At 46.4% G+C, this 19,679-nt stretch overlaps 1 protein-coding gene across 1 annotated transcript in view; it reads right to left on the minus strand.

The window, feature by feature from the left end:
• Positions 1 to 19,405, minus strand: part of E2F3 (E2F transcription factor 3) — a gene marked incomplete at its 5' end in the record, with an annotated part of 42,775 nt that extends 23,370 nt beyond the window's left edge. The window contains one exon of the mRNA XM_080639507.1: positions 19,085 to 19,405. Coding sequence (XP_080495633.1) covers positions 19,085 to 19,405 — 321 coding nt within the window. The remainder of the gene's footprint in view (positions 1 to 19,084) is intronic.
• Positions 19,406 to 19,679: the final 274 nt, after the last annotated feature.

A 19,679-nucleotide genomic window follows, 5' to 3' on the forward strand; every position in this document is an offset into this window, starting at 1 on the left:
CTTTTGGCTCTGGTGAAGCAGAACATCTCAGGTCATAGAGTCAAGCAAGGACTTGACTATCAAAATTAACCCACACCAGACGCAATCTGTACATTCCATTTTGTCTTCTTTACTATGTATTCCCTAAAATAAATACCTCAAGATTACTTCTCCAGAAAAATGAATACAGCCTTTAAGTCTCAATTTTTAAAATGAAATTAATTTCATTTTCTCTCTAACCTGCCCTTTGATCAAAGAAAAGAACCCAACTTTCTAGTATGACCTCCTACGTATCACTGTCACTGACCATTAGATTTCCAGTAGTTGCTATGCCATTAAAAACACTGAGCTACCTTAAAGCCGAGTACAGGAAGAGATTGCCATGCAGTTTTAAAATCTCCTTTATGAGAAAGGTCAATGAGCAAGCCCCTGTAAGAAAGGGCCATAAACACAGTTGCTCCCACCAAAAAGCAGGAAGCTGGACTTGCTGGCCTCAAGGCTGTTCAGAGATGAAATTACAGATCATAACTCTGCTGAGAAGTTAGAGAATAAAACATTCATTCTGTCAAAACTCGAAGGCATCAACTCATGATTATTTTCCTCTCAAAAAGAAAATTCTAATTTCCATCTTCAGTTTGCATTGTTTCAGTTTTCAACATTAAGTTCTCGATGTGCTTAAGTTCAACAATTTAAGATGTCCTTTAAGACTGGAATCGTCTCACAGAGTGGCTGAGATGGGGAAGGACCTCTGTAGATCATCTAGTTCACCTCAGACTGCTGAAAGTGGAGGCAGGATGCTCAGAGCTGTGTCCAGTGGGGTTTTTCATATCTCCAATAAGATATGAAAACTTAAGAGACCTATTCCAGCATTTGGTCACCCTCACTGTAAAAAAAATCTTCTGTTTAAAAGGATTTTCTTGCATTTCAATTTGTTCCCATTGCCTTTGTCCTGTCACTGGCCACCACTGAGATGACCATGTTTCCATTTTCTTCACTCCCTCTCATCAGGTGTTTATACACGTTCTTGTCTCCAGACTCAAGAATCACAGCTTTTTCAGCCTCTTCTTGTGTATCAAGTGCTCTGAGGCATTAACCTTAACTTCACGGCCGTTCACCGAATATGCTCCAGTATGTCCATATCTCTCCTGTGCTGGGGAGACTGGAACTGGACCCAGCACACCTGATGTCTCACCATGGCTGAGCAGAGGGGATTAATCATCTCCCTCAACCTACTGGCAATGCAATGCCTAAAGCACTGGGAATTCATCAGAGGTCTTTGCCCTAAGAGTGCGTTGCTGGCCCGCCAGGACCCCCAAGGCTTTTTTTCCTGCAGAGCTGCTTTCCAACAGGTTTGCCCCATCCTGGTGCTTGGAATTATTCCCTTTGCTGAACTTCACGAGATTCCTGTCAGCCCATTTCTTCAGCTTGTCAAGGTCCCTCTGGATGGCAGCATAATCATCAGCTATGTCAACCAACCCTCCCAATTCTTTATCTGGTGTATCAGATAAGTCATCCCTTAAGTTCATAAGCAGAATATTGCTTAAATAAGTTGCACTGTAGGGTATTTCCTTCAGACCTCAATTTTTGTTGCCTTATTTAACATCATCTTCTATTCTCAAATTTTCCCCTTACAAGTACTAGCACTGAACTATGTTATTTTAAGTATCAGCTGTGCCAAAACTGTTCGCTGAGGCAAAAGTATCCCTTCTCCTGTTCTTTATTTTTTTTGTACATGCCAGGATGCAAGCCTCAGTGCCATCGCTCCTGGGCATTGCTCTGGACGCTGGTGTGCAGTTGCTTGTCCGCTAAAGACTTCTGAGAAGTCCTGCTTTCCAGGATACAGGCCCTCTTTCATAAGCATAGCTTGCATTCCCTGTTCTCTGGCATACAACTTTGCCTTTCGCTGTATTAAAGACACAGTGTGTTTGAATGTGCCTATAGAGCAAGTTGTGAGAGCTCCATTATCATTTACTATTCTGCTAGCAATTACTATCAGCAACAGGTTTTTTTGTTTACTTCTGGGACAATAATGAAAGCGCTCCATAGTACTGGGATCAGTGCAAATACTGAAATTAAAAGGACCCTTTTCCTGTCACTTAGCCAATTTTTAATCCAATGCCATATTGGCAGTTACTTTTTTTCTTTTTTTAATCAAAATGCTTTAAAAAATTAAACATATTTTCTATCAGTCTCATTCACATGTCAGACAGCTACATCTTTGTTATCTTTTAGCTTTTGGTTGGCGGGAGAAAAGGCAGGAAAAGTTGTTCACTGAGTTCCCAAGTTTTAGGGAAGTTTTGTGGATGCCAGAAGGAGACTGTAAGAGCAGAGCACTAGCAGAAACACAAAAGAACAACACCTAGCGTTAAAGCAGAGACTCAAATTTCTATTCATGAGCTTTAGTTTCTACTCATTGCAGCCTAAGGTTCAGAGAAAGACCATTTGGCTTCTTGCACTGCTGCCTTCCCCCTCTTCCCCTTTCTGCTACCTGCCTTGCTGTAAAACCATCTAGTTATTAGAACTATCCCATAGGCAATGGACAGCTAAATGGGATTTTCCAGAAGCCTGGAGAAGTCTTCCATTGGAATCTAGCACTAAAATATCACCTATTAAAGGCTGCACTAAAAATTCCTTTCTTTAAATAGATTCCAGGCTCCTGGGTTCTTTCACAAATGTACCTTAATCTGTTCAGAAGATAAATGACCATATGATTTAACTGTGCCTTCTTCACAAAACCCGTAACTTTGTCTCTTATGATCGGCACACCTTGATCCTTTTCATTTTCAAATGCAGCCCCACTTATGAGTCATCTTTCCCTCTTCTCACACATACTTTTCAGTTTCTCCTTTTCATTCTTTTCCTCTTGTTTTAGTACAAGGCTGTAGGTAGGACAAACTAAAATAGCAGGTTTCACAACTGGACATGAGACAGCCTTAAATTTAGATCAAATGAGCCCTTCCAAAGTATATAGGATCTCTCCATCCAGATTTATGAAAGCTGCATATAATTATAGAAATGAATAGGATAAAAAATACCCTGTATATGATAGCCTTTCTCAATTGTATATGGATAGGAAAGACAGTTTTATTCTCCTAACAGCAGGAGGAGGAGTAAGACAACTCAGGGCAGCCAAGGGAAGCTCCCAGCAGCCTGTAGGTTTCCTAGACTGCTAAAAAAACACGCACCAAAAACCTGTTGTCTTGCCTTGACATCCATAATTTCTACCCTTTCAACAGGCACCTGCTAATGATAGCAGCAAGTCTTCTTCTTGACTTCCCTCCTATGCTTTGCACTGGCAAGAAGCCCTCACATGCTCCATGCTAGCTTAGAACAAGTTCTGCAGCGTGGCCCTACACTTTCCACAGCAAACTGGAAATTTCATCCGCTTCAGGTAAATACATTTTATTGAATTAAATGCAAGAAAGTAAATATGGCAGAGTTACAGCATTCCTTACGTGAGACACTGAATTCCAAAATAAATAGGAATGCTGCACAGCTTTCACGTTTCACCATCCTGCAAATGCTTCAACGCACAACGGTGCTAAAGAAAGTACCAGGAGAAAGATGGAAGTTCTAGCAGTTGCAGTGCAGAGAGCAAAGGCTTCTGGCAGCATGGGGAAGGACTGAGAGATAAACACATCTGAAGTTTTTTGCTGAAGTAATCAATGAAATAGTTATGCTCAAAATTAGGCAACAGATTAAAGTGATAGCCTGTAACTAATAGGGCTGTGAAGTAAGACTTGCCTCCAGAATTACTTAGTTGAGTTTGTTTGTGGAGGTTTCCTTACAATCACAATGATACACCTCCTTTTAATCTGAAGCTGAAATTCAACAGTGTATTTTAGCCACAAAGGCTGAATTCTGCAGTGGGGTGGAATAAGCAGGGCCCTGGGTGCTGTCACTACCACACAGGTTGGCTTCACCCCCTGACTTGAGGGATAGAAAAGAGATTCTGCTATGAATGCAGTCAGGTAGTTCAGCCTTCCTTGATGAACTTTGCATATGACTAGCATTCATTACCACTCATCCGACCAAAAGCTCCAGGAGTCTTCCCATAACCCACGCAAGATAAGCCCCTTGGCTATGGATGCAGCTATTGGCAGTAAAAGCCATCCCAATTACTATCTCAGGGGATTCTATGACCTCATGCAAGACCATGACACTTTTACTTTCATCTGTCAAAAATGAGTCATGTTAAAGCCCTGCTAAGAGAAGCTGTACCTGTGAAAGCAGCACAGCCAGTCTTTCCGCAGGAGGTATTTCCTGATAGCAATGATTTTGGAGAAGGCCTCCAGTATTACAAGCTCACTACACACATAACTTCCAGGTGCAAATTACATTTATATCTTCACCTACTTCAATGCCAGCCCTAAGACTGTAATTAAATTACATGTAGCCTGGGAGCCTCAATCAGGGACTGGAAGCAGAGTGTAGAAGGCACGGAGCACACACAACGCTGAGGAAACACAAACTCTCGGTTTAAGCAACGGTGGATTTCCTCTGTGAACTGAGAACATTTTCAGCCATGTTTACTCCTCTGTGTGCTCACAAAACCCCTAAACTGCCCCAAAGCCTTTAAAAGCACAAGTTCCCTTCAGCCCTTGGGCACTGGCAGCTGCATGCACTCAGTAACCTAAGCAGTAAGTAACAGCACAAAAGCTGCCTATTCCTTTACAGAGCCATCTGTTCGGGTTTCGTTCTGCACAACTCCTTGCACTTCTAGGAGATGCTAAGGTCACACACACAGCAAGGCTCTAGATCCCGAGTTAGGCATCCTACGTGTGGGGAGAGGGCACGTGCAGACATCCACAACCAAGGGTGCACCTTGGGGCCCGCTGCTGAGAGCGACAGCCCTCACTGGACACGCTGCCAGAGCCGTGCAGGCCAAGGAGCAAGCTGGGCTGAAAACTAATCACTCACCCACTGTTGGCTTTCAGCTGGAGCAGGTCTCTGGTCTGGTGGAGCAGGGGGCAGTACAAGGGAAAGCAACTACGACACAGGGAGGTGGTGGGACCGTGTGAGCAGGAAGGGAGGGCAGCATGACCCTAGTCATGGCAGCATCGACTTGGATCACCGTAAGCTGACTGCAAAACCAAATTCCCAGAGTGTCTCTCAGAATGGTTCCAGGAATTCCACTCTGTCACAGGCAGCACTCAGTGTAGCACAAACCTGATCCCCAATTCATCTTTTCCTTCCTACCCCAGCAGGCAATTAAGGTTACCCTGACTATGAGGGGATTACATTTCATTTCTAAGACCATGCAGACAAGAATCTGGAGGAGATTCTAGTTTCTAAGACAAACGGCCATTCCCATGTTGCTGAACCAAACAGATCTAACCTGTGGGTGTGAGGTATGGAGACCTGCATGCAGATCTGGTGTCCTCAGCATAGAAAGGACATGGAACTGTTGGAACAAGTCCAGAGGAGGGCCACGAGGATGATCAGGGGACTGGAGCACCTCCCGTATGAAGATAGGCTGAGAAAGTTGGGGCTGTTCAGCCTGGAGAAGAGAAGGCTGCGTGGAGACCTCATAGCAGCCTTCCAGTATCTGAAGGGGGCCTACAAGGATGCTGGGGAGGGACTCTTCATCAGGGACTGTAGTGACAGGACAAGGGACAACGGGTTCAAACTTAAACAGGGGAAGTTTAGATTGGATATAAGGAAGAAATTCTTTACTGAGAGGGTGGTGAGGCACTGGAACGGGTTGCCCAAAGAAGCTGTGGCTGCCCCATTCCTGGCAGCCTTCAAAGCCAGGTTGGACAGAGCCTTGGGCGAGATGGTTTAGTGTGAGGCATCCCTTCCCATGGCAGGGGAGTTTGAACTAGATGATCTTAAGGTCCTTTCCAACACAAACCATTCTATGATGGTGAGGAACAATAGGAAGACCTCTGTCCCTCATTCACCTACTACTGATACCTGTCACAATTGGATTGTGTTTCAGTCTCTGCATGAAGCTAGTGATCACCTAAAAGATCTTGACATGGTATTTAATCCTCTTCTATATTTTATTGTCCTCAGAAATACTGGATAGCTTACCAAGCAGCGCAACTGTTTAATAATAGCACATGACTACATAATTTATTATGCTGAAAGCAAGTCTTGTTAAAGATACTCTTTTAGGGTAGATATAAAGTGTAAAAAGGAACCATCAGTCAGTAATATTACCACTCCTTTCTCACAGCTGGAGCTGTATCCATCAGATGCACTGCAGAAAACAAGGAGAACAAAGCTAATCAAATACTACCACCTTTCTTCCTCTCCATTATTGCCTCTCCTAAGATTGACCACATTTGTGGTTAAGTGCAGGGAGTCAAACTTCCTATAAGCAGTGTCGTTACGGTTCTAGATTTCCACTGTGGTTCAGCTGTATCACAGCTCTGGAAAGGCATGCTGGCATACGCTCAAACCACTGCCTTGGCCCGTTAAGGTGAAAAAATTTCATGTTGTGATTGTAAAAGGTTCTCACCCAAATCACCTTGCTGGCCTGCTTTCTTAAAGATCTTAATACAAAGCTTGGGCCAGGAACTTTGTTGGAATTGGCAGCCTGGATAAAAACACTTAGTGAATGGACTGACACAAACTCAAAATGTCAGGGGAGATACAAGCAGCTAGTTAAACTGGAGAAACAGAAGCCCAGCTCCTCAGGATCCCAACACACACCTCATTCCACTGCTCCCAAGGACTCCTGCTCAGCCCTCAAAAACCCCAAGGCTGTATATGTGTATGTCCCATCTTCTTGTCCAAGCAACGCAAAACCTTCATCAGTTCTTGCACAATTTGAAGCTCACATCACTGATATCGATAGTCCGATCTCAGCTGTAGCCAAAATGCTAGATACAGCTGGCTGATGTGGTGGCAGGACTATCCCCTCAGCAGCCTGTATCATCATAAAGCACGTCTGAAGAGGATACAGTCTCCACAAGCTCACAGGTACTCCAAGCATCTGCTGGTTAAGTGTAGCTCCTCACAACAAAAGCGGCTCCCAAGTTTGTCTCTACAAAATAATCAGCTCATTGCAAAATGAACAGAGTGAAGCATGCTGGGTTTTGGACCTTTTTCTGAAGGGAAAAATCAGATCAAGATACCACGACCATGTGGCGTTAGGTCAACATGGTAGACCTAAGAAATCCAGTTTCAACTCCTCCTCTGAAAGCAACAGGAAACTAAGTGAAAGCTGAAGTTTCTCTACACTGTTACACAAAAGAAAAAGAAAGCAACTAGTCATGGCCCTGATCAATAGTGCTACCCAAAAAAATATAGTCTTACATGCACGGAGTGCAGACGCACAAACAAGTGGACCTGTGGCGACACGGGCATAAAGATCTCCCCCATGTACGTGTGCCACTGCATCAGCCCTGACCTGCACTCCCACCTCAGTTCAGACTAATGCACCTACTAAGTTACACTCCACATTTTAACTCCAAGTGTATCATGTACCTTCCCACACTCTTAATTCAAGACACTCCTAATTCAAGGTTCTAGCTGGAAAAGTCACTGCACCTGCCCCATGCTAGGGCTCATGCCCATGCAGTCATGGAGAGGCACTCAAACATGAGGCAGAGCAACAAAGAGGAGAAAAAGCATTGTTTCTGGCACTCAGCAGGAGGTGAAGTACTTGCAGAAGGCATTCAGCGTTACTTTGCAGCAGAAGGAACAATACACTTTTGTATGATTTGCACAACATTAACCAGCATCTGGGGCTGAATCTAGACGAAGATCTGACACCAGCTTCTCAGGAGGAAAGCAAACCTTTCAGGACCATTACTGCTGCTGGCAGGCAAGTTGTCCCTAATCTTCTAGGCATGCCATGCTTGCACAACCAGGGAAAGAGACAGGGCTGCCCTAGTGGGCAAGTACATTTGCTGGAATCCTTATGCTGTCCCTTTGTGTCATTGCAGTATTACACAAAGTTCAAGGAATTTAGAACTATTCCAGATCTGCTGGTTTTTTTTCCATTTCAACAAGGCATCATCATTGAACAAGTCAATAGACAAGCTCAAGTATGTGATATTTTTATCTAAATATGCTATAGCACCTCACAGATGCCTACAGTCTTCTCCCTGCAATGTCTTAAGGAGATTCTTCCCTTCTCAACTGCCAGTCAAGCAGAGTTTGGGGGCTGTTCTTCACATGCTGAGGCAATCAAGATCTTCAAACAGCTGGGAAAGCTGCCTTTCTCCACTTCAAATCAAGTACTAGCAACAGATACAATGCCTGTCTGATACTACCAGTGCTGCTTCCCCATTCAAAATGGTACTGAGGCCATTGAAAGAACTGAAGGGTAGTCAAGAAAACAAAAACTATACAGAATTGAAGGGGAAAATAAAAGAGTGGAATGGTTTGATAACTCCTGATTCACTTTGAAGCAGAAATACTTGATTTTGGCCTTCAGTAGAAAGCCCGTCTTAGTCTCTGCATTGCAGATGAGAACAATCACTTTTTTGCTTGCTCTGACTTATTGCTAAATTGATTATTCTCCAGGACTAGGAAAGAGGGAGAAAGGAGGGAGATGGTAATCACCCTTATAAAATTCTTTAAGGTGAAAGAAGTGAATGCATCTTTCTTTTCCTAGCAACCCTCCTTCCTAATTCTGAAGCAAATAAATCACACCAAGGATAGTATCCTGAACATATGGCTTTCTCTGAATAAGGGGAATTTGCCTGCCTACAAGCTTGCTTTTCTTTTCTCTCCCTTTTTTTCACCCTCCTAATTTAATTAAATATGTCAGTCTCTGGAATCCCCTACACATTCTCCTTCATAGCAAAGTGGGTTTCTCCCCCACCAAAAAAGAAAGGAACACCACAAAAAAAGCTTGATAAGCATTAACTCACTTATGTCCACAGAAGGCTGTACCTAAGCTTACTATCTAGCCGACAGCACACAACCTGTTCACTAATGTTGCATTCACTTCCCACATATTCAGCAAAAACACGTTATCAAGACGAGAAAAGGAAAGGGCTTCAGCACACCAAGGCCAGCAGTGACATGAAGAGCACCTTTAGAGAACAGGGCACAAGCAAGCAGTATTGGAGGCCTCCAACTGATCTTGCACCTTTCATTACCACCTTTCTTGTAAACACCAACAAAGCACATGGCTGCAAATACAAGTCATGGGATGTGTTTTTATTTTGCCATTTCCTTCTTCATGCACAAGACACCCTGTGTCGCATGGCCTGGACTTGGAATGCTCCTCAGTCTTTCTGTAGTCTTTGCTTCAGCTGCAGCAGAGGACTATTGGGAAGGATGCTGCTAACCCTTAGATCTGGAAGAGCCTTCCTGCAGGGGTCTTGCAGGCTCTCAGTTGCGAAGTGCTTGTTGCAAGGGCCCTGAGAAGGGGGAAATACCCCCTGAAGTTCCTCACTCCCCTGCATACAATCCAAGAAGGCAGCTTGTGGCAGACACAGGACATGATCACAGAAATGTTTGCCAACAGGAATGAAAGGGTAGCGAAGATGCCAAAAAGGCAATGGTCTTCATTTTTCTTCAAGTAAAAAATAAAGAACAAGCACCAAAAACATGACTAGCAACTGAATTCAGAAAAGAAACTTAAAATGATTTTATAGAAAGAAGTGTGAACCAAAAGTCATATCAAAAGCCACCTGAATTTCTCTCTATCATATGCTATTTCCCATGTTCATTTATGTCATCTTCACAGTGTCAGTTTTTGAGAGAACAATTCGCAGCTCAGCACGACAGAACAGTAATACCGACGGGCATGCAGAACATTAGCATGTTATAAATAAGCTGCTAATTTGAGGTGGGAAAAATCATCAAGGCAGCTCTTATGATTAAGAACCAGAGAAAGAAAATGAGCAACTTGCTTATGCTTTCATGGCACCGTCTTTACAAAAAGAGCTTTTTCTAACTCCCAGATCCTGAGGGGAAAAGAAGAATAAACCCTGTGAAATAGCCACTGTTGAGACAAAGCAGCCGGTGAAAATGCTATTAAAGCCCTCCCTGCCCCCACCTCAAGTAGTAAGTTGTCTTTTCTACCAGTTCAAGAGGTTTGTGCTTAAAAAGAGTACTACAGTGGAGTTGTGAAGTTTCAGCTTCCTCTCACCCGACTCGCAGTTTTACATAACTCCCAAGAGACGTTTTTAGGCTACAGATATCGCGCAGCTGAGAGATAAGGGGGGGGGGGGGGGAAGGACAAGGTGCAGAATTATTACACAGCAATTCGCATTAGGGTTACTTGGAGCCACACAATAAGAGTCTTACCATGAAAAGTAAAACTTTATTCTGCTGAGCCGACGGCCAGGATTATTCGTGCTTGCGATAGCCCCGATCACCAGCCTCCGTCTGCCCCATGCGGGGTTCCCTTCCCACCCTGTCCCTGGTCTGCGAGGACAGATAACGCCTCGCCGCAGCACAGCTGCCACCTCGGGTATTATTTCTGTACCACGCCAGCATTGTCGCTCTCGGCCAGCGTGCCACTTACTAAGCATTATTATAAAAATTTCTGTGAATATCTATGTTGGCCATGAGCGGGGATAATGGCCCCATTGCAATAGCCTTGATAAAAGCTCCAACAAGACAGCTTTCAGATATCGCCACACAAAAGCCTTCTGTGAGAGCTGTAGCCAACATCAATTCCCGCTATGCGAAGACATTAGACAAAGTGTGAACCAGCTTACTGTATGGGGACAAAAAACTGACTGTCAATGTGTGCGACCAGCGCCGTCTAAAAACACAGTGCTGGCAAGGCAAAATAACACCAGCATACATGCATGGTAATTGCCATTTAATTCCAGAGTTAGCACCACAAGAAAACAAGTACTGAAGGCACTATTAGGTTACTAGCATCACTCAAGACATTATAATTCCATATAATTCAATTTCTAGCATCTCTGGTTGGAAAAACTACTTTAAAACCAACAAATGTTAAAAAAGACCAAGCAGAGGGTGAAGGAAAGCCCAGTTTCCATTGCAGAAGCAGACAGAGAACGCAGCAAGCCCTTCAGACCTGCCTTGAAGCATGTATTTTCCAGTACACAGCAGATAACCTGATACACACAAACCACCATTCCATGTATGGTACAAGACAAAACCCTTTCTGCACATCATTTAATATTTTTACATACTTATCTACTTACACTGTGGTAGCACCCAAAAAGCCAGAAGCCTACTGTCAATGTAAATGGACCATACGAATATAAATGCCTGGCCAAGAGGTTACTGTTTTTACTTCCAGACCTGAAGTTTGCCAGATGACATGTCTTAAATAGGAGTCTAGGTAGGAGGGATGCAAGCAAGTCTCATGCCAGTTTGTTTCTGAACAACATTTGAAAGGCAAATTTGAAAGCTAAGTTTTATAGAGAGCATAGTACACTTGCTCTAGGGAGAAGTGTTTCACTCTAAAATTACATCTGTACTTTAAAATGTGTAAAAATCATGAAATCCTACAGTGCAGATTCAGTGGCTTGCAGGAAGAAAATATATCTGTTACTGCACTCCAATTTTAGTAAGAGTTTGTAACTAACGGGTAGAACCAAAATTGAGAGAAAATCTTATTTAGAGAGAACTAGTACAGTGGATAGATAAGCCTGACACTATATATAAGAATTTGACTCTTGCACTGCATGGAGACAGCCCCTAAAACAGAGAATTTTATGTCACCTTAATTAACAAGGAAGGAAGTTTGCCAATGAGTTTCTTCCCCCACCCCACTTTCTAGCAGTAAGTTATGCAATATGCAGAAACCTTTGAACCAACAGCTGTACAACAACCAAAAAGAACAAAACCAGAACAGTATTGCAAAAAGGAGAAAGTCTTTCAAGACGTTCATTAATAAAAATTACTTCTAGAATCTCTGCATGCATTAACCAACACACGCATACCATAACTTGCAGTAGGAATGCTGGAGCTGAGGCAGCCAAGGCCAAGCAGACACCTCTTGTTATTCAGTTTCCCAATACAGTTTGTTTTTATCAAAAATAGTTGTTTACATGTTTTCTATGAGTTGCAAAATAACTAGTGGCTTGCAGTGTTGACGAGACCCTAAAATCTTATTGTGAGGACCTAACTTCTCCAGTACTGCAACTCAATATCACAGGAAGCACCTAATATCCTCCTAAAATCCAGGTCCTGGACCTTTTAAGTAGGGCACCTGAAAATGCTATCAGCCTTAGGTGGTTGACACTTGTGGGCCTAGGTGCAGCCACATTCGAGCTGGATGAAATCTTGGAAAGTAGATGCAGGTGATCAAATTAAGCATCCTACTTACATGAAGTTACTGAACAGGGTACTGGCTTGACTTCTAGCGGCAGGAATAAACAAAAGCCATACTTGCCCACATAACTCAGTGCAGTTGCGAAAAAGGTGCCAGCTGATTCTGAGAAGGTGATCTTCAGAGCTCCACCTTTCTTTTCTTCCTAGCTTAGTCCTAGGCAAAAGACCTTTAGCACGAGAGCCCGAAAGCTGCAGGGCATGCATGTGCAGTGGTGGCAGTTAGTGTGTTAGTTTCCACACTCTAACAGGTCAGGTCAACAACTGTTCCCATTCACAAGTAGGATAGGAGAGACACGACACATGCCATTAACCTCAGGCAAGTTCAGTTTGCAAACAACTACCAACACATTTGTGATGTATTTGTATATGCATAAAAAGAGGGCTAAAATGCATGAAGGAGGACATGCCTACCACATAGGAGAGGTCATTTTCAGTATGCATTAGCTTCATGAATGCCTAGTCAAGCTCTTGTCTTCTCCCTTTACAAGGGTTGCAGACAGAAGTATTTACCACAGCTCACATTGAGCCCATAAGGCATTAAGAACTCCACGAATGCCATGAGATCCAGCAAATAGAAGCACCATCCAAGCAGACAGCATAGTACTTCAAGAGACATCCATGCCAGGCATAGCACTTCCAAGTGTGGTTTTGGACCAACTTACTTGAGGAAAACAGAAGTGAAATAGTTCCCTTTTAAAGATGTGATAAATTGAGAAATTTTGCCAAGTCTGTCTTCAAACAGAACTGAAATTGAAACCGAGTCCAAATACTTCATCAGCATCACCTCAAGCACCGTAGCAGCCCCATCCCGGAGGCACCGGGGGCTCCCTCCCACTACACATCACTGCCCCTAGGCACATGAAGGGGGTTTCTGCTCCCCGTAGCAACAAACACAATTCTGCTCATGAAAAATAATGCAGGAAGTGATTAACTCTGCCAGCCAAAACAAAAGCCTGAAGTCCAACTTAGTCATTTGTAAGCATGAGAGCTGCCACAATATATACACACACTCAGAGCTGCCAGCTGTAAATGAGATTATTTGCAGAGACTGTAAAACCTGGAGATTTAGTTACACTAAGAAGAGGGTCCCATCTGCTGAAGCCTTGCTCTGGGCAGGGCTGGATTGACATTACCACCATCAGTACAAGAAGCCCATCTGAACTGAAGTCACAGTCTCCAAACCATCCTTGGCAGGCAGCTCCCTCACAAGCAAGGATTAAAGCCCAAGCCACCCTCACACCCCTCCACCGCAGCACCAGGACCAACCCTGCCAATAAAGCCATGGCAGCCAGCCCAGCACACACCTTCAGAAGTGAAGACTGAGGTTTGAAAGGTGTCATACTTGAAGAACCCTACTAAGAAAAGCTCAAAGTTCACATCTTCATTTCTCACCTTTTTATAATAGGATATCTTTATTTTTAACATTAATGGCTTTCATTTCAAAAGAAATTAAATGGTCTACCACTTTTCAGCTTGGAGAGGACAATCGGGGACAGAAGATAATGTATCATAAGTTGAGTAGGGAAGCATATGAGAAAATCTTTTCCCCTGCCAAAATATCTAGGATCACCCAAACCCACTATAGACAACAAGTTCAAACTGGGGGGGGGGGGGGGAAGGCAGAAACAAACAGAATTGGTTTTCACTTGCATACAAGATAGCTAAATCATAGGCAGAACTTGTTGCTACACAAGGTCAAAACTACAACTAGGTTCAAACAGGGATTAGACAAAAATCACAGGCCATTGGTAGCTATAAAACTCATTGCAACCCCCGACCAATGAAGTGCTTTCTCAAAGTAAGTAGGATAAGGGCTTTGTGCAAGCCCTCTTCTTGTGTTCCTTCCTCAAACGTATGCCACAGCTATAGTCAGAGAAGTAGTGAGAGAACCTTCCACCTTGCAAAACACAGCTGTTTCCAAATTTAAAGATTTTTTTATTATTATTTTTTAATGCTTGCACATATTCACAAATGAGCACTAAAAGTTAACAGAGCAACAGCAACAGACCTGGGATAAAGTGAGGGGAAAGAAATGCTTTTAATGGCTCAATCAGTTGAAGCACCCGCTACAGCAGAATAAACTGGCCATAAAGTGACCCATATGCAGACTTTGGCAAGCAGGCTGGTGACACAAGGAAGATACCTTCTGTTGCTTAAACCACTACACCTTCTCCATGATCTCACAACACCATGGTAAGAACAGGCAAGACTATCTTCTGAACATCCGAGGCTCAGTAAACCACCTGATTTAACACCTCAACACCACCACATGGAAAAGTTCCTGTCTCCTTCAACACACTCATCCCATCCTGGGCCACGTACGCCCAATACCTACCACATGTCCAACCTAATGCTCGCCAGACCCAGCTATTTCACCTTGTTAAAGGAGCAGAAAACCAAACAGCTGGATGCTCCCCAAGCAGAGAGGTGGGGGAAGATCACTGCCTGGCCGGGGCAGGGCAAAGGAGATAATACAGAAGAAACCGAGGGAGAAGCAAGCCTACTCCTTCCAGCAACAGTAAAGCCTTTGAGTGGCTCAGCTGCTCATGGAAACCTGCCAAAAGCCCTTATCATCATGAGGCTACCATACTTCAATAGTTCTGGTGCAGACGGAGCCACACCAGAGTAGCTGGACTCTGTGTAAGGGTAGCAAAACCACCTTCAGCAAGCACAGCAAGCTACAGGCTATTCCTGTACGGTTTTATTAGGATGCCTGCTTTCCACTAGATGCTTGTTGGCACAGTTAGAGCAATCAGGATTTATACCTCTTTGAACTCTCCCAGATAGCTGTGCCAAAGGACCATGTGGTACCTCCTTGGGCTCAGAAGCAAGCAGTCTGTTGCTGGAAGAGATGGATTTAAACCAAAGAAACTCCCTTAAATGCTATTCAAAAAGCAAAGGCCCCAAACTCATGCTAGCATTCACTCCTAGTAACACAAACTGTCAGGCAAAGAAATACAAAAATGGGTCTGAATATGAAAACACCTGCATCTTCACAGACAAACCTTTTTATTCCTGCAGAAGAAAGAAGAGCTCCTAGTTAACTACCCACTTCCTTTATGCAACTTACAGGTTTTTCTCCCATACCTTAAATCCTTGTTCAGTATTTATGTCCTAAAGACTTGCTCCTTTACCTAACACCTAGGAGAAAAACCTTTCCAGCTGTGACATGCTGAGGAGGAGGGAGGAAGAGGTGCTTTCTAAACCACCAGAAAAAATGTGAGGGGTGCTAAGTATTCAGTTTGGAAATGTAAATCCTCCTGCCCCCGTCTGAAGTATGCCGAACCAGCCTCTCCACAGCCTATGTCATCTAAAGGCCACAGGAGTTCTCTAAAGATATTGTTGTTAAGAGGATTTAGCCCCTTTTAAAAAGGACTTAACATGTGGGTGGTGTCTCCATTTAAGCATTTTCTCATGGCTAAGAAAATGGCCCTCTTCTTAAAGGCTTATCTTTATAACCCAAAGACAGTAAGAAATTCTCCACTATTTGAATTAGAAACATTTTGAGCAGCTTGCTTTTATAGCAGCCTCATTTTTAAGTACTGGGCTTTGCAAATGGTGGTGACTTTCTCACACCAAGCGAGAAGGCAACACCAGCGAGAATGCTTTTGGGGTACCTTACCAAACATTAGTTTCTCCCACATTTTCATGAGGAGCCAAGGTGATTCACAAGTTCACTGCCACCCAAATGGCATGGTGTCACTACATCTGTGCCCTCTCCCTGGCCACCACCTTCCCTTGAAGGCCCCCGGCATTTACCAGACCTTCTATTAGCTGGTTCAACCGGCCTGCCCAGCAGAAAACCTTTATTTTTTTATTTTGGTCAGGGTTAATTATCCATCCTGGGAAGCCTGAGATTCCAGAAGGGAAGGGATGAAGGGAAGCAGCACCAGCCTGCAGCAGGGCAGGACACAGGACCACCTGCCCTTGCAGGAGCACTGACCCTGTCTCCAGAGGCTCAGGCTTTCCCCAGGAGAGCAAGCTCATGGTCGCTTTGCAAGGGTTAATTCTTCATTACCACTTGTGTTTAAGCCATGGCAGGGGTTCAGATCTGCCCGGTAACACTCTTCTATTAACTCCACAGGAGTCATTAAAAACCTCCTCAGGTTGAAAGAGCCAACAGGCTAGGTCACAGCCTCCCAGAGCCAGGACTCACCAGGGCACAAAAGCCCAGTTAGCAACCCTTGGCCACAGGAGCCACCACATCAGGCAGTGACTGAGCAAGGAACAGGTCTTGGACCATATCGAAACACCTGCTTGGCAGACAGACAGAGAGTGTGTAAACTCATCAGTCTGGGGCTGGAGCCTCCTGTTATAGTGGACTAGGCCACTTTTCAAGGCTTTTCCAGCAAGGTTACACTCACGCAACCATAGATAAAGTAACTAACAAATTCCTGGGAAGAACAAGCAGCTCGCTTCAGCAAAGGAAACTTTTTCATTTGCTGCTATAGTCAAACACTTCCCTGAACAACCTAAACTGTACTGACTTTTTTCTAGTCCATATCATAGCTTACATTTGGAAGTGATGGGTGGGTTGCCAGCACAGTTACATCTGAAGAGCTGGAGTATTTTCATAACCCTAACCAGCGCAGGTGTGCTGGCCAAATTTACTTATACTAGACTTATCCCTAGTCTTTTGCATAGCAGGGCCTTGTTTTCAGCTGGGGGCCTTGGACTCCATGCGCTACTTGCTAATCAAGTGCTAAATTTATATTGGTGCTACTTGCCTAAACTCACTGCCTCAGCTACCGAGCATTTTATCATTCCTCTCACCAGTCTTTGGTGTAAGTTTCTCAAAAATGCTCAACTAGGAACCAACTGGGAAAACTAACTGGGAAATACCCTCACCTCTCAGACCCAGAAAATCCCCTACAACCTTTAGGGAAAACTGGGTGGGAGCTGAAGAACTGCAAAAGGGCTGGATCACCTCCCCACCAAGTGGTCTGCAGAGCAGGATGACAAGGCAGAGCACTAGGGCACTTTCAGCCTTACTTCCCAAAATACAGGTCTGCAACAAACCAGCCTCCAAGAGAGGCACTCACATTAGCACGGCTGCCAGGGCAGAGTGGGATGTGCTGCCCCTTTCCTGGCACGTGCCATGGATGGCTTACTGCCCTGGGAGGGTGCCAGCTAGAGCCTGTAGGTACAGCCAGCCTGACCACTCTCTTCCTCCTCATCCCACATCTCTTCCCAAGTAAACATGGGGGGTGAGGGTATACAACAAACTCACAACTTGCAGGCAGAGGCCAAAACTGCTTTCCTGATTCCAAACTTTTAATATGGAAAGAAGATTTTATGGCTGGGAGTTCCTCCTACTAGAGAGGTGAACAGTGTACCCTCCCCCACCCCCCAGTGCACTGAATTCATATTTGAAGGTCTTGTAGCACCCATTAAGAAGTCATTTTAGGAGTCCTCCACGACACCAAAATCCCTCCCACCAAGCCAAAATACCCTGTGCAATTATTCTCCCAGAATCATCTCATAACATATGCTCCTCTTTGTATTCGCTCACCAGCACCTTTTAGGAATCAAACCTTTGCATCAGACTGCCAAATATTTACAAAGTGCCTTGAACCAGCTTCTTGACATTGAGCACGGCTAGGATATGAAGAACCCCCCGCAAAGATACTTATTTAAAACAGAATTAAAAGAGGTTCGGGTAGGGATGTGATGAGCCTCGAAACTCCCAATCACTACCTCTGCAGCCAACGCTCGCAAAAACCCACGCGGAAGGCAGCTCCTCACCGTCTCCCGGCTGCACCGAGACGGTGCTCGCAAGCGCTTGCAAAAAAGTATTTCGGACTTAGAGCAGCATCTGATACCTGGGACCATCCCCGGCTGGGCGATGGGGGGGGGCGGGGAGAAGCGGGAGGGGGATGTTAAAACCCGCTTTGCCCGGGCAGTGGCGCACCGGGGCGAGAGAGGAAGGGGTAGTGGGGGGGTTTAGCGATCTCACACCGCCGGGAGGGGGTCGTGGACGCCGAAGGAGGCACGGACCACGGCGGGCAGTTGAGCCCCCTCCCTCGGCGTCCACGACCCCCTCCCGGCGGGGATGCCCCTCGCTTTCCCCCGCTTCCAACTCCGCGCAGCCCACGAGAGCCAAGCGCGCACCCGAAAACAGCGAGGACAAAGAAAACCCTATGGGGGCGATGAGAGGGGAGGGCATGATTTTTTTGGGGGTGGGGGGCGGTTGGCCCGGAAAATATCAGGGGAGGCGGAAATATGAAGGGGGGTCGGGCAGGGGGGTCGTTGCGCGCCGCCGCCCCACGAGTCACTGACCTGCTGCAGGGGCATTTCGGAGAGCAGCGGGGGCCGGGGGGCGGCCGGCCGGCGGTCAGGCTGTCCCAGGCCAAAGGGAGAAGGAGGAGGAGGAGGAGGAAGCGGCGTCCCCCTCCCCGCCCGCCCCGGCTCCCAGTCACAGCCGCGGCCTCCGCGCACGTGTGCCAGACGTCACCGGCGGCTCCGGGGGTGAAGCGGAGACACCGGCGGGGCACGGCCCGGCCCGGCCCCCAGCCCCGGGTAGGGAATGGGGCCCTCCACGCCAACGGCTTCTCCCTGTTCGCTGCCATGCGGCGGGACGTGGCGGGAGATTATTTTTATTCCTCCCCCCTTTCTTGTCTTTTTCTCTATTTCTGTTTTTTTTTTGTTTTTTTTTTTTTTTTTTTACCTTTAAATAAGACCCGGCAGCGGGGGGTGGGAAGGAGGCAGGAAAGTTTATTGCAACAAAGCGCTACCTCCGCCTTTCCTGCCCTCAACCCCCCCACACTCCCCGGCCGCCCCCCCGGGCCCGGACGGCGGCGGGGAGAGGGCCTGCCTGGTACTGCCCCCCCAGGGTCCCCTTCACCCTCCCGCGGGGACAGGGGAAAACAAAAATTACCGGGGGGCGGCCTCCGCCGAGAGCGGGCTGCAGCAGCGCCGTCCTGCCGGCGGGTCCGTGAGGGGTGCAGTACAGCGAGCTGCCAGCGGGCTGGCCCCCATCCGCCGCCGGGGCAAAGGCACCGGGAGCCTGGGAAGCGGCGGCGGCGCCCACAGAGGAGGAGACAACACAGGGCGCCCCCGCCGCCGCGCCGGTGCTGCGGATCTGGATGAAGGTGCCGGCGGCAAAGCGGGCCGGGAAGCCGGCGGGGGCTGCTCTGGAGTCCGTGGACGGTGCGGGCGGCGGTGCTGCCGGGGCCGGCGGCTGGAGTCCCCTTCTCATCCTTCCCTCCGGGTCTGTCCCCGCAGCCGCGTCTCCTCCTCCCCCCGTCCCTCCCCCCCCGGCCTTCCCAGCTCCTTTCCTCCTCGATGCCGAGGACCCGCGTAAAATACTGGGGGCTGCGGGTGCCGGGGGGGCCCCAGCTGCAGGATGCGGGGCGCCGGGGGGGGACGGAGGCGCCGGGGCGGGCAGATGCGGCGGATGGAGCGGGGCCGCTCCCGCTGTGTGGGGCCGGCTGGAAAATGGCTCCAGGAAGCGGCGGCTGCTGACAATGAAT

This window comes from Psittacula echo (genome assembly GCF_963264785.1).
Source record: "Psittacula echo genome assembly, chromosome: 2".
Lineage (NCBI taxonomy): Eukaryota > Metazoa > Chordata > Aves > Psittaciformes > Psittacidae > Psittacula > Psittacula echo.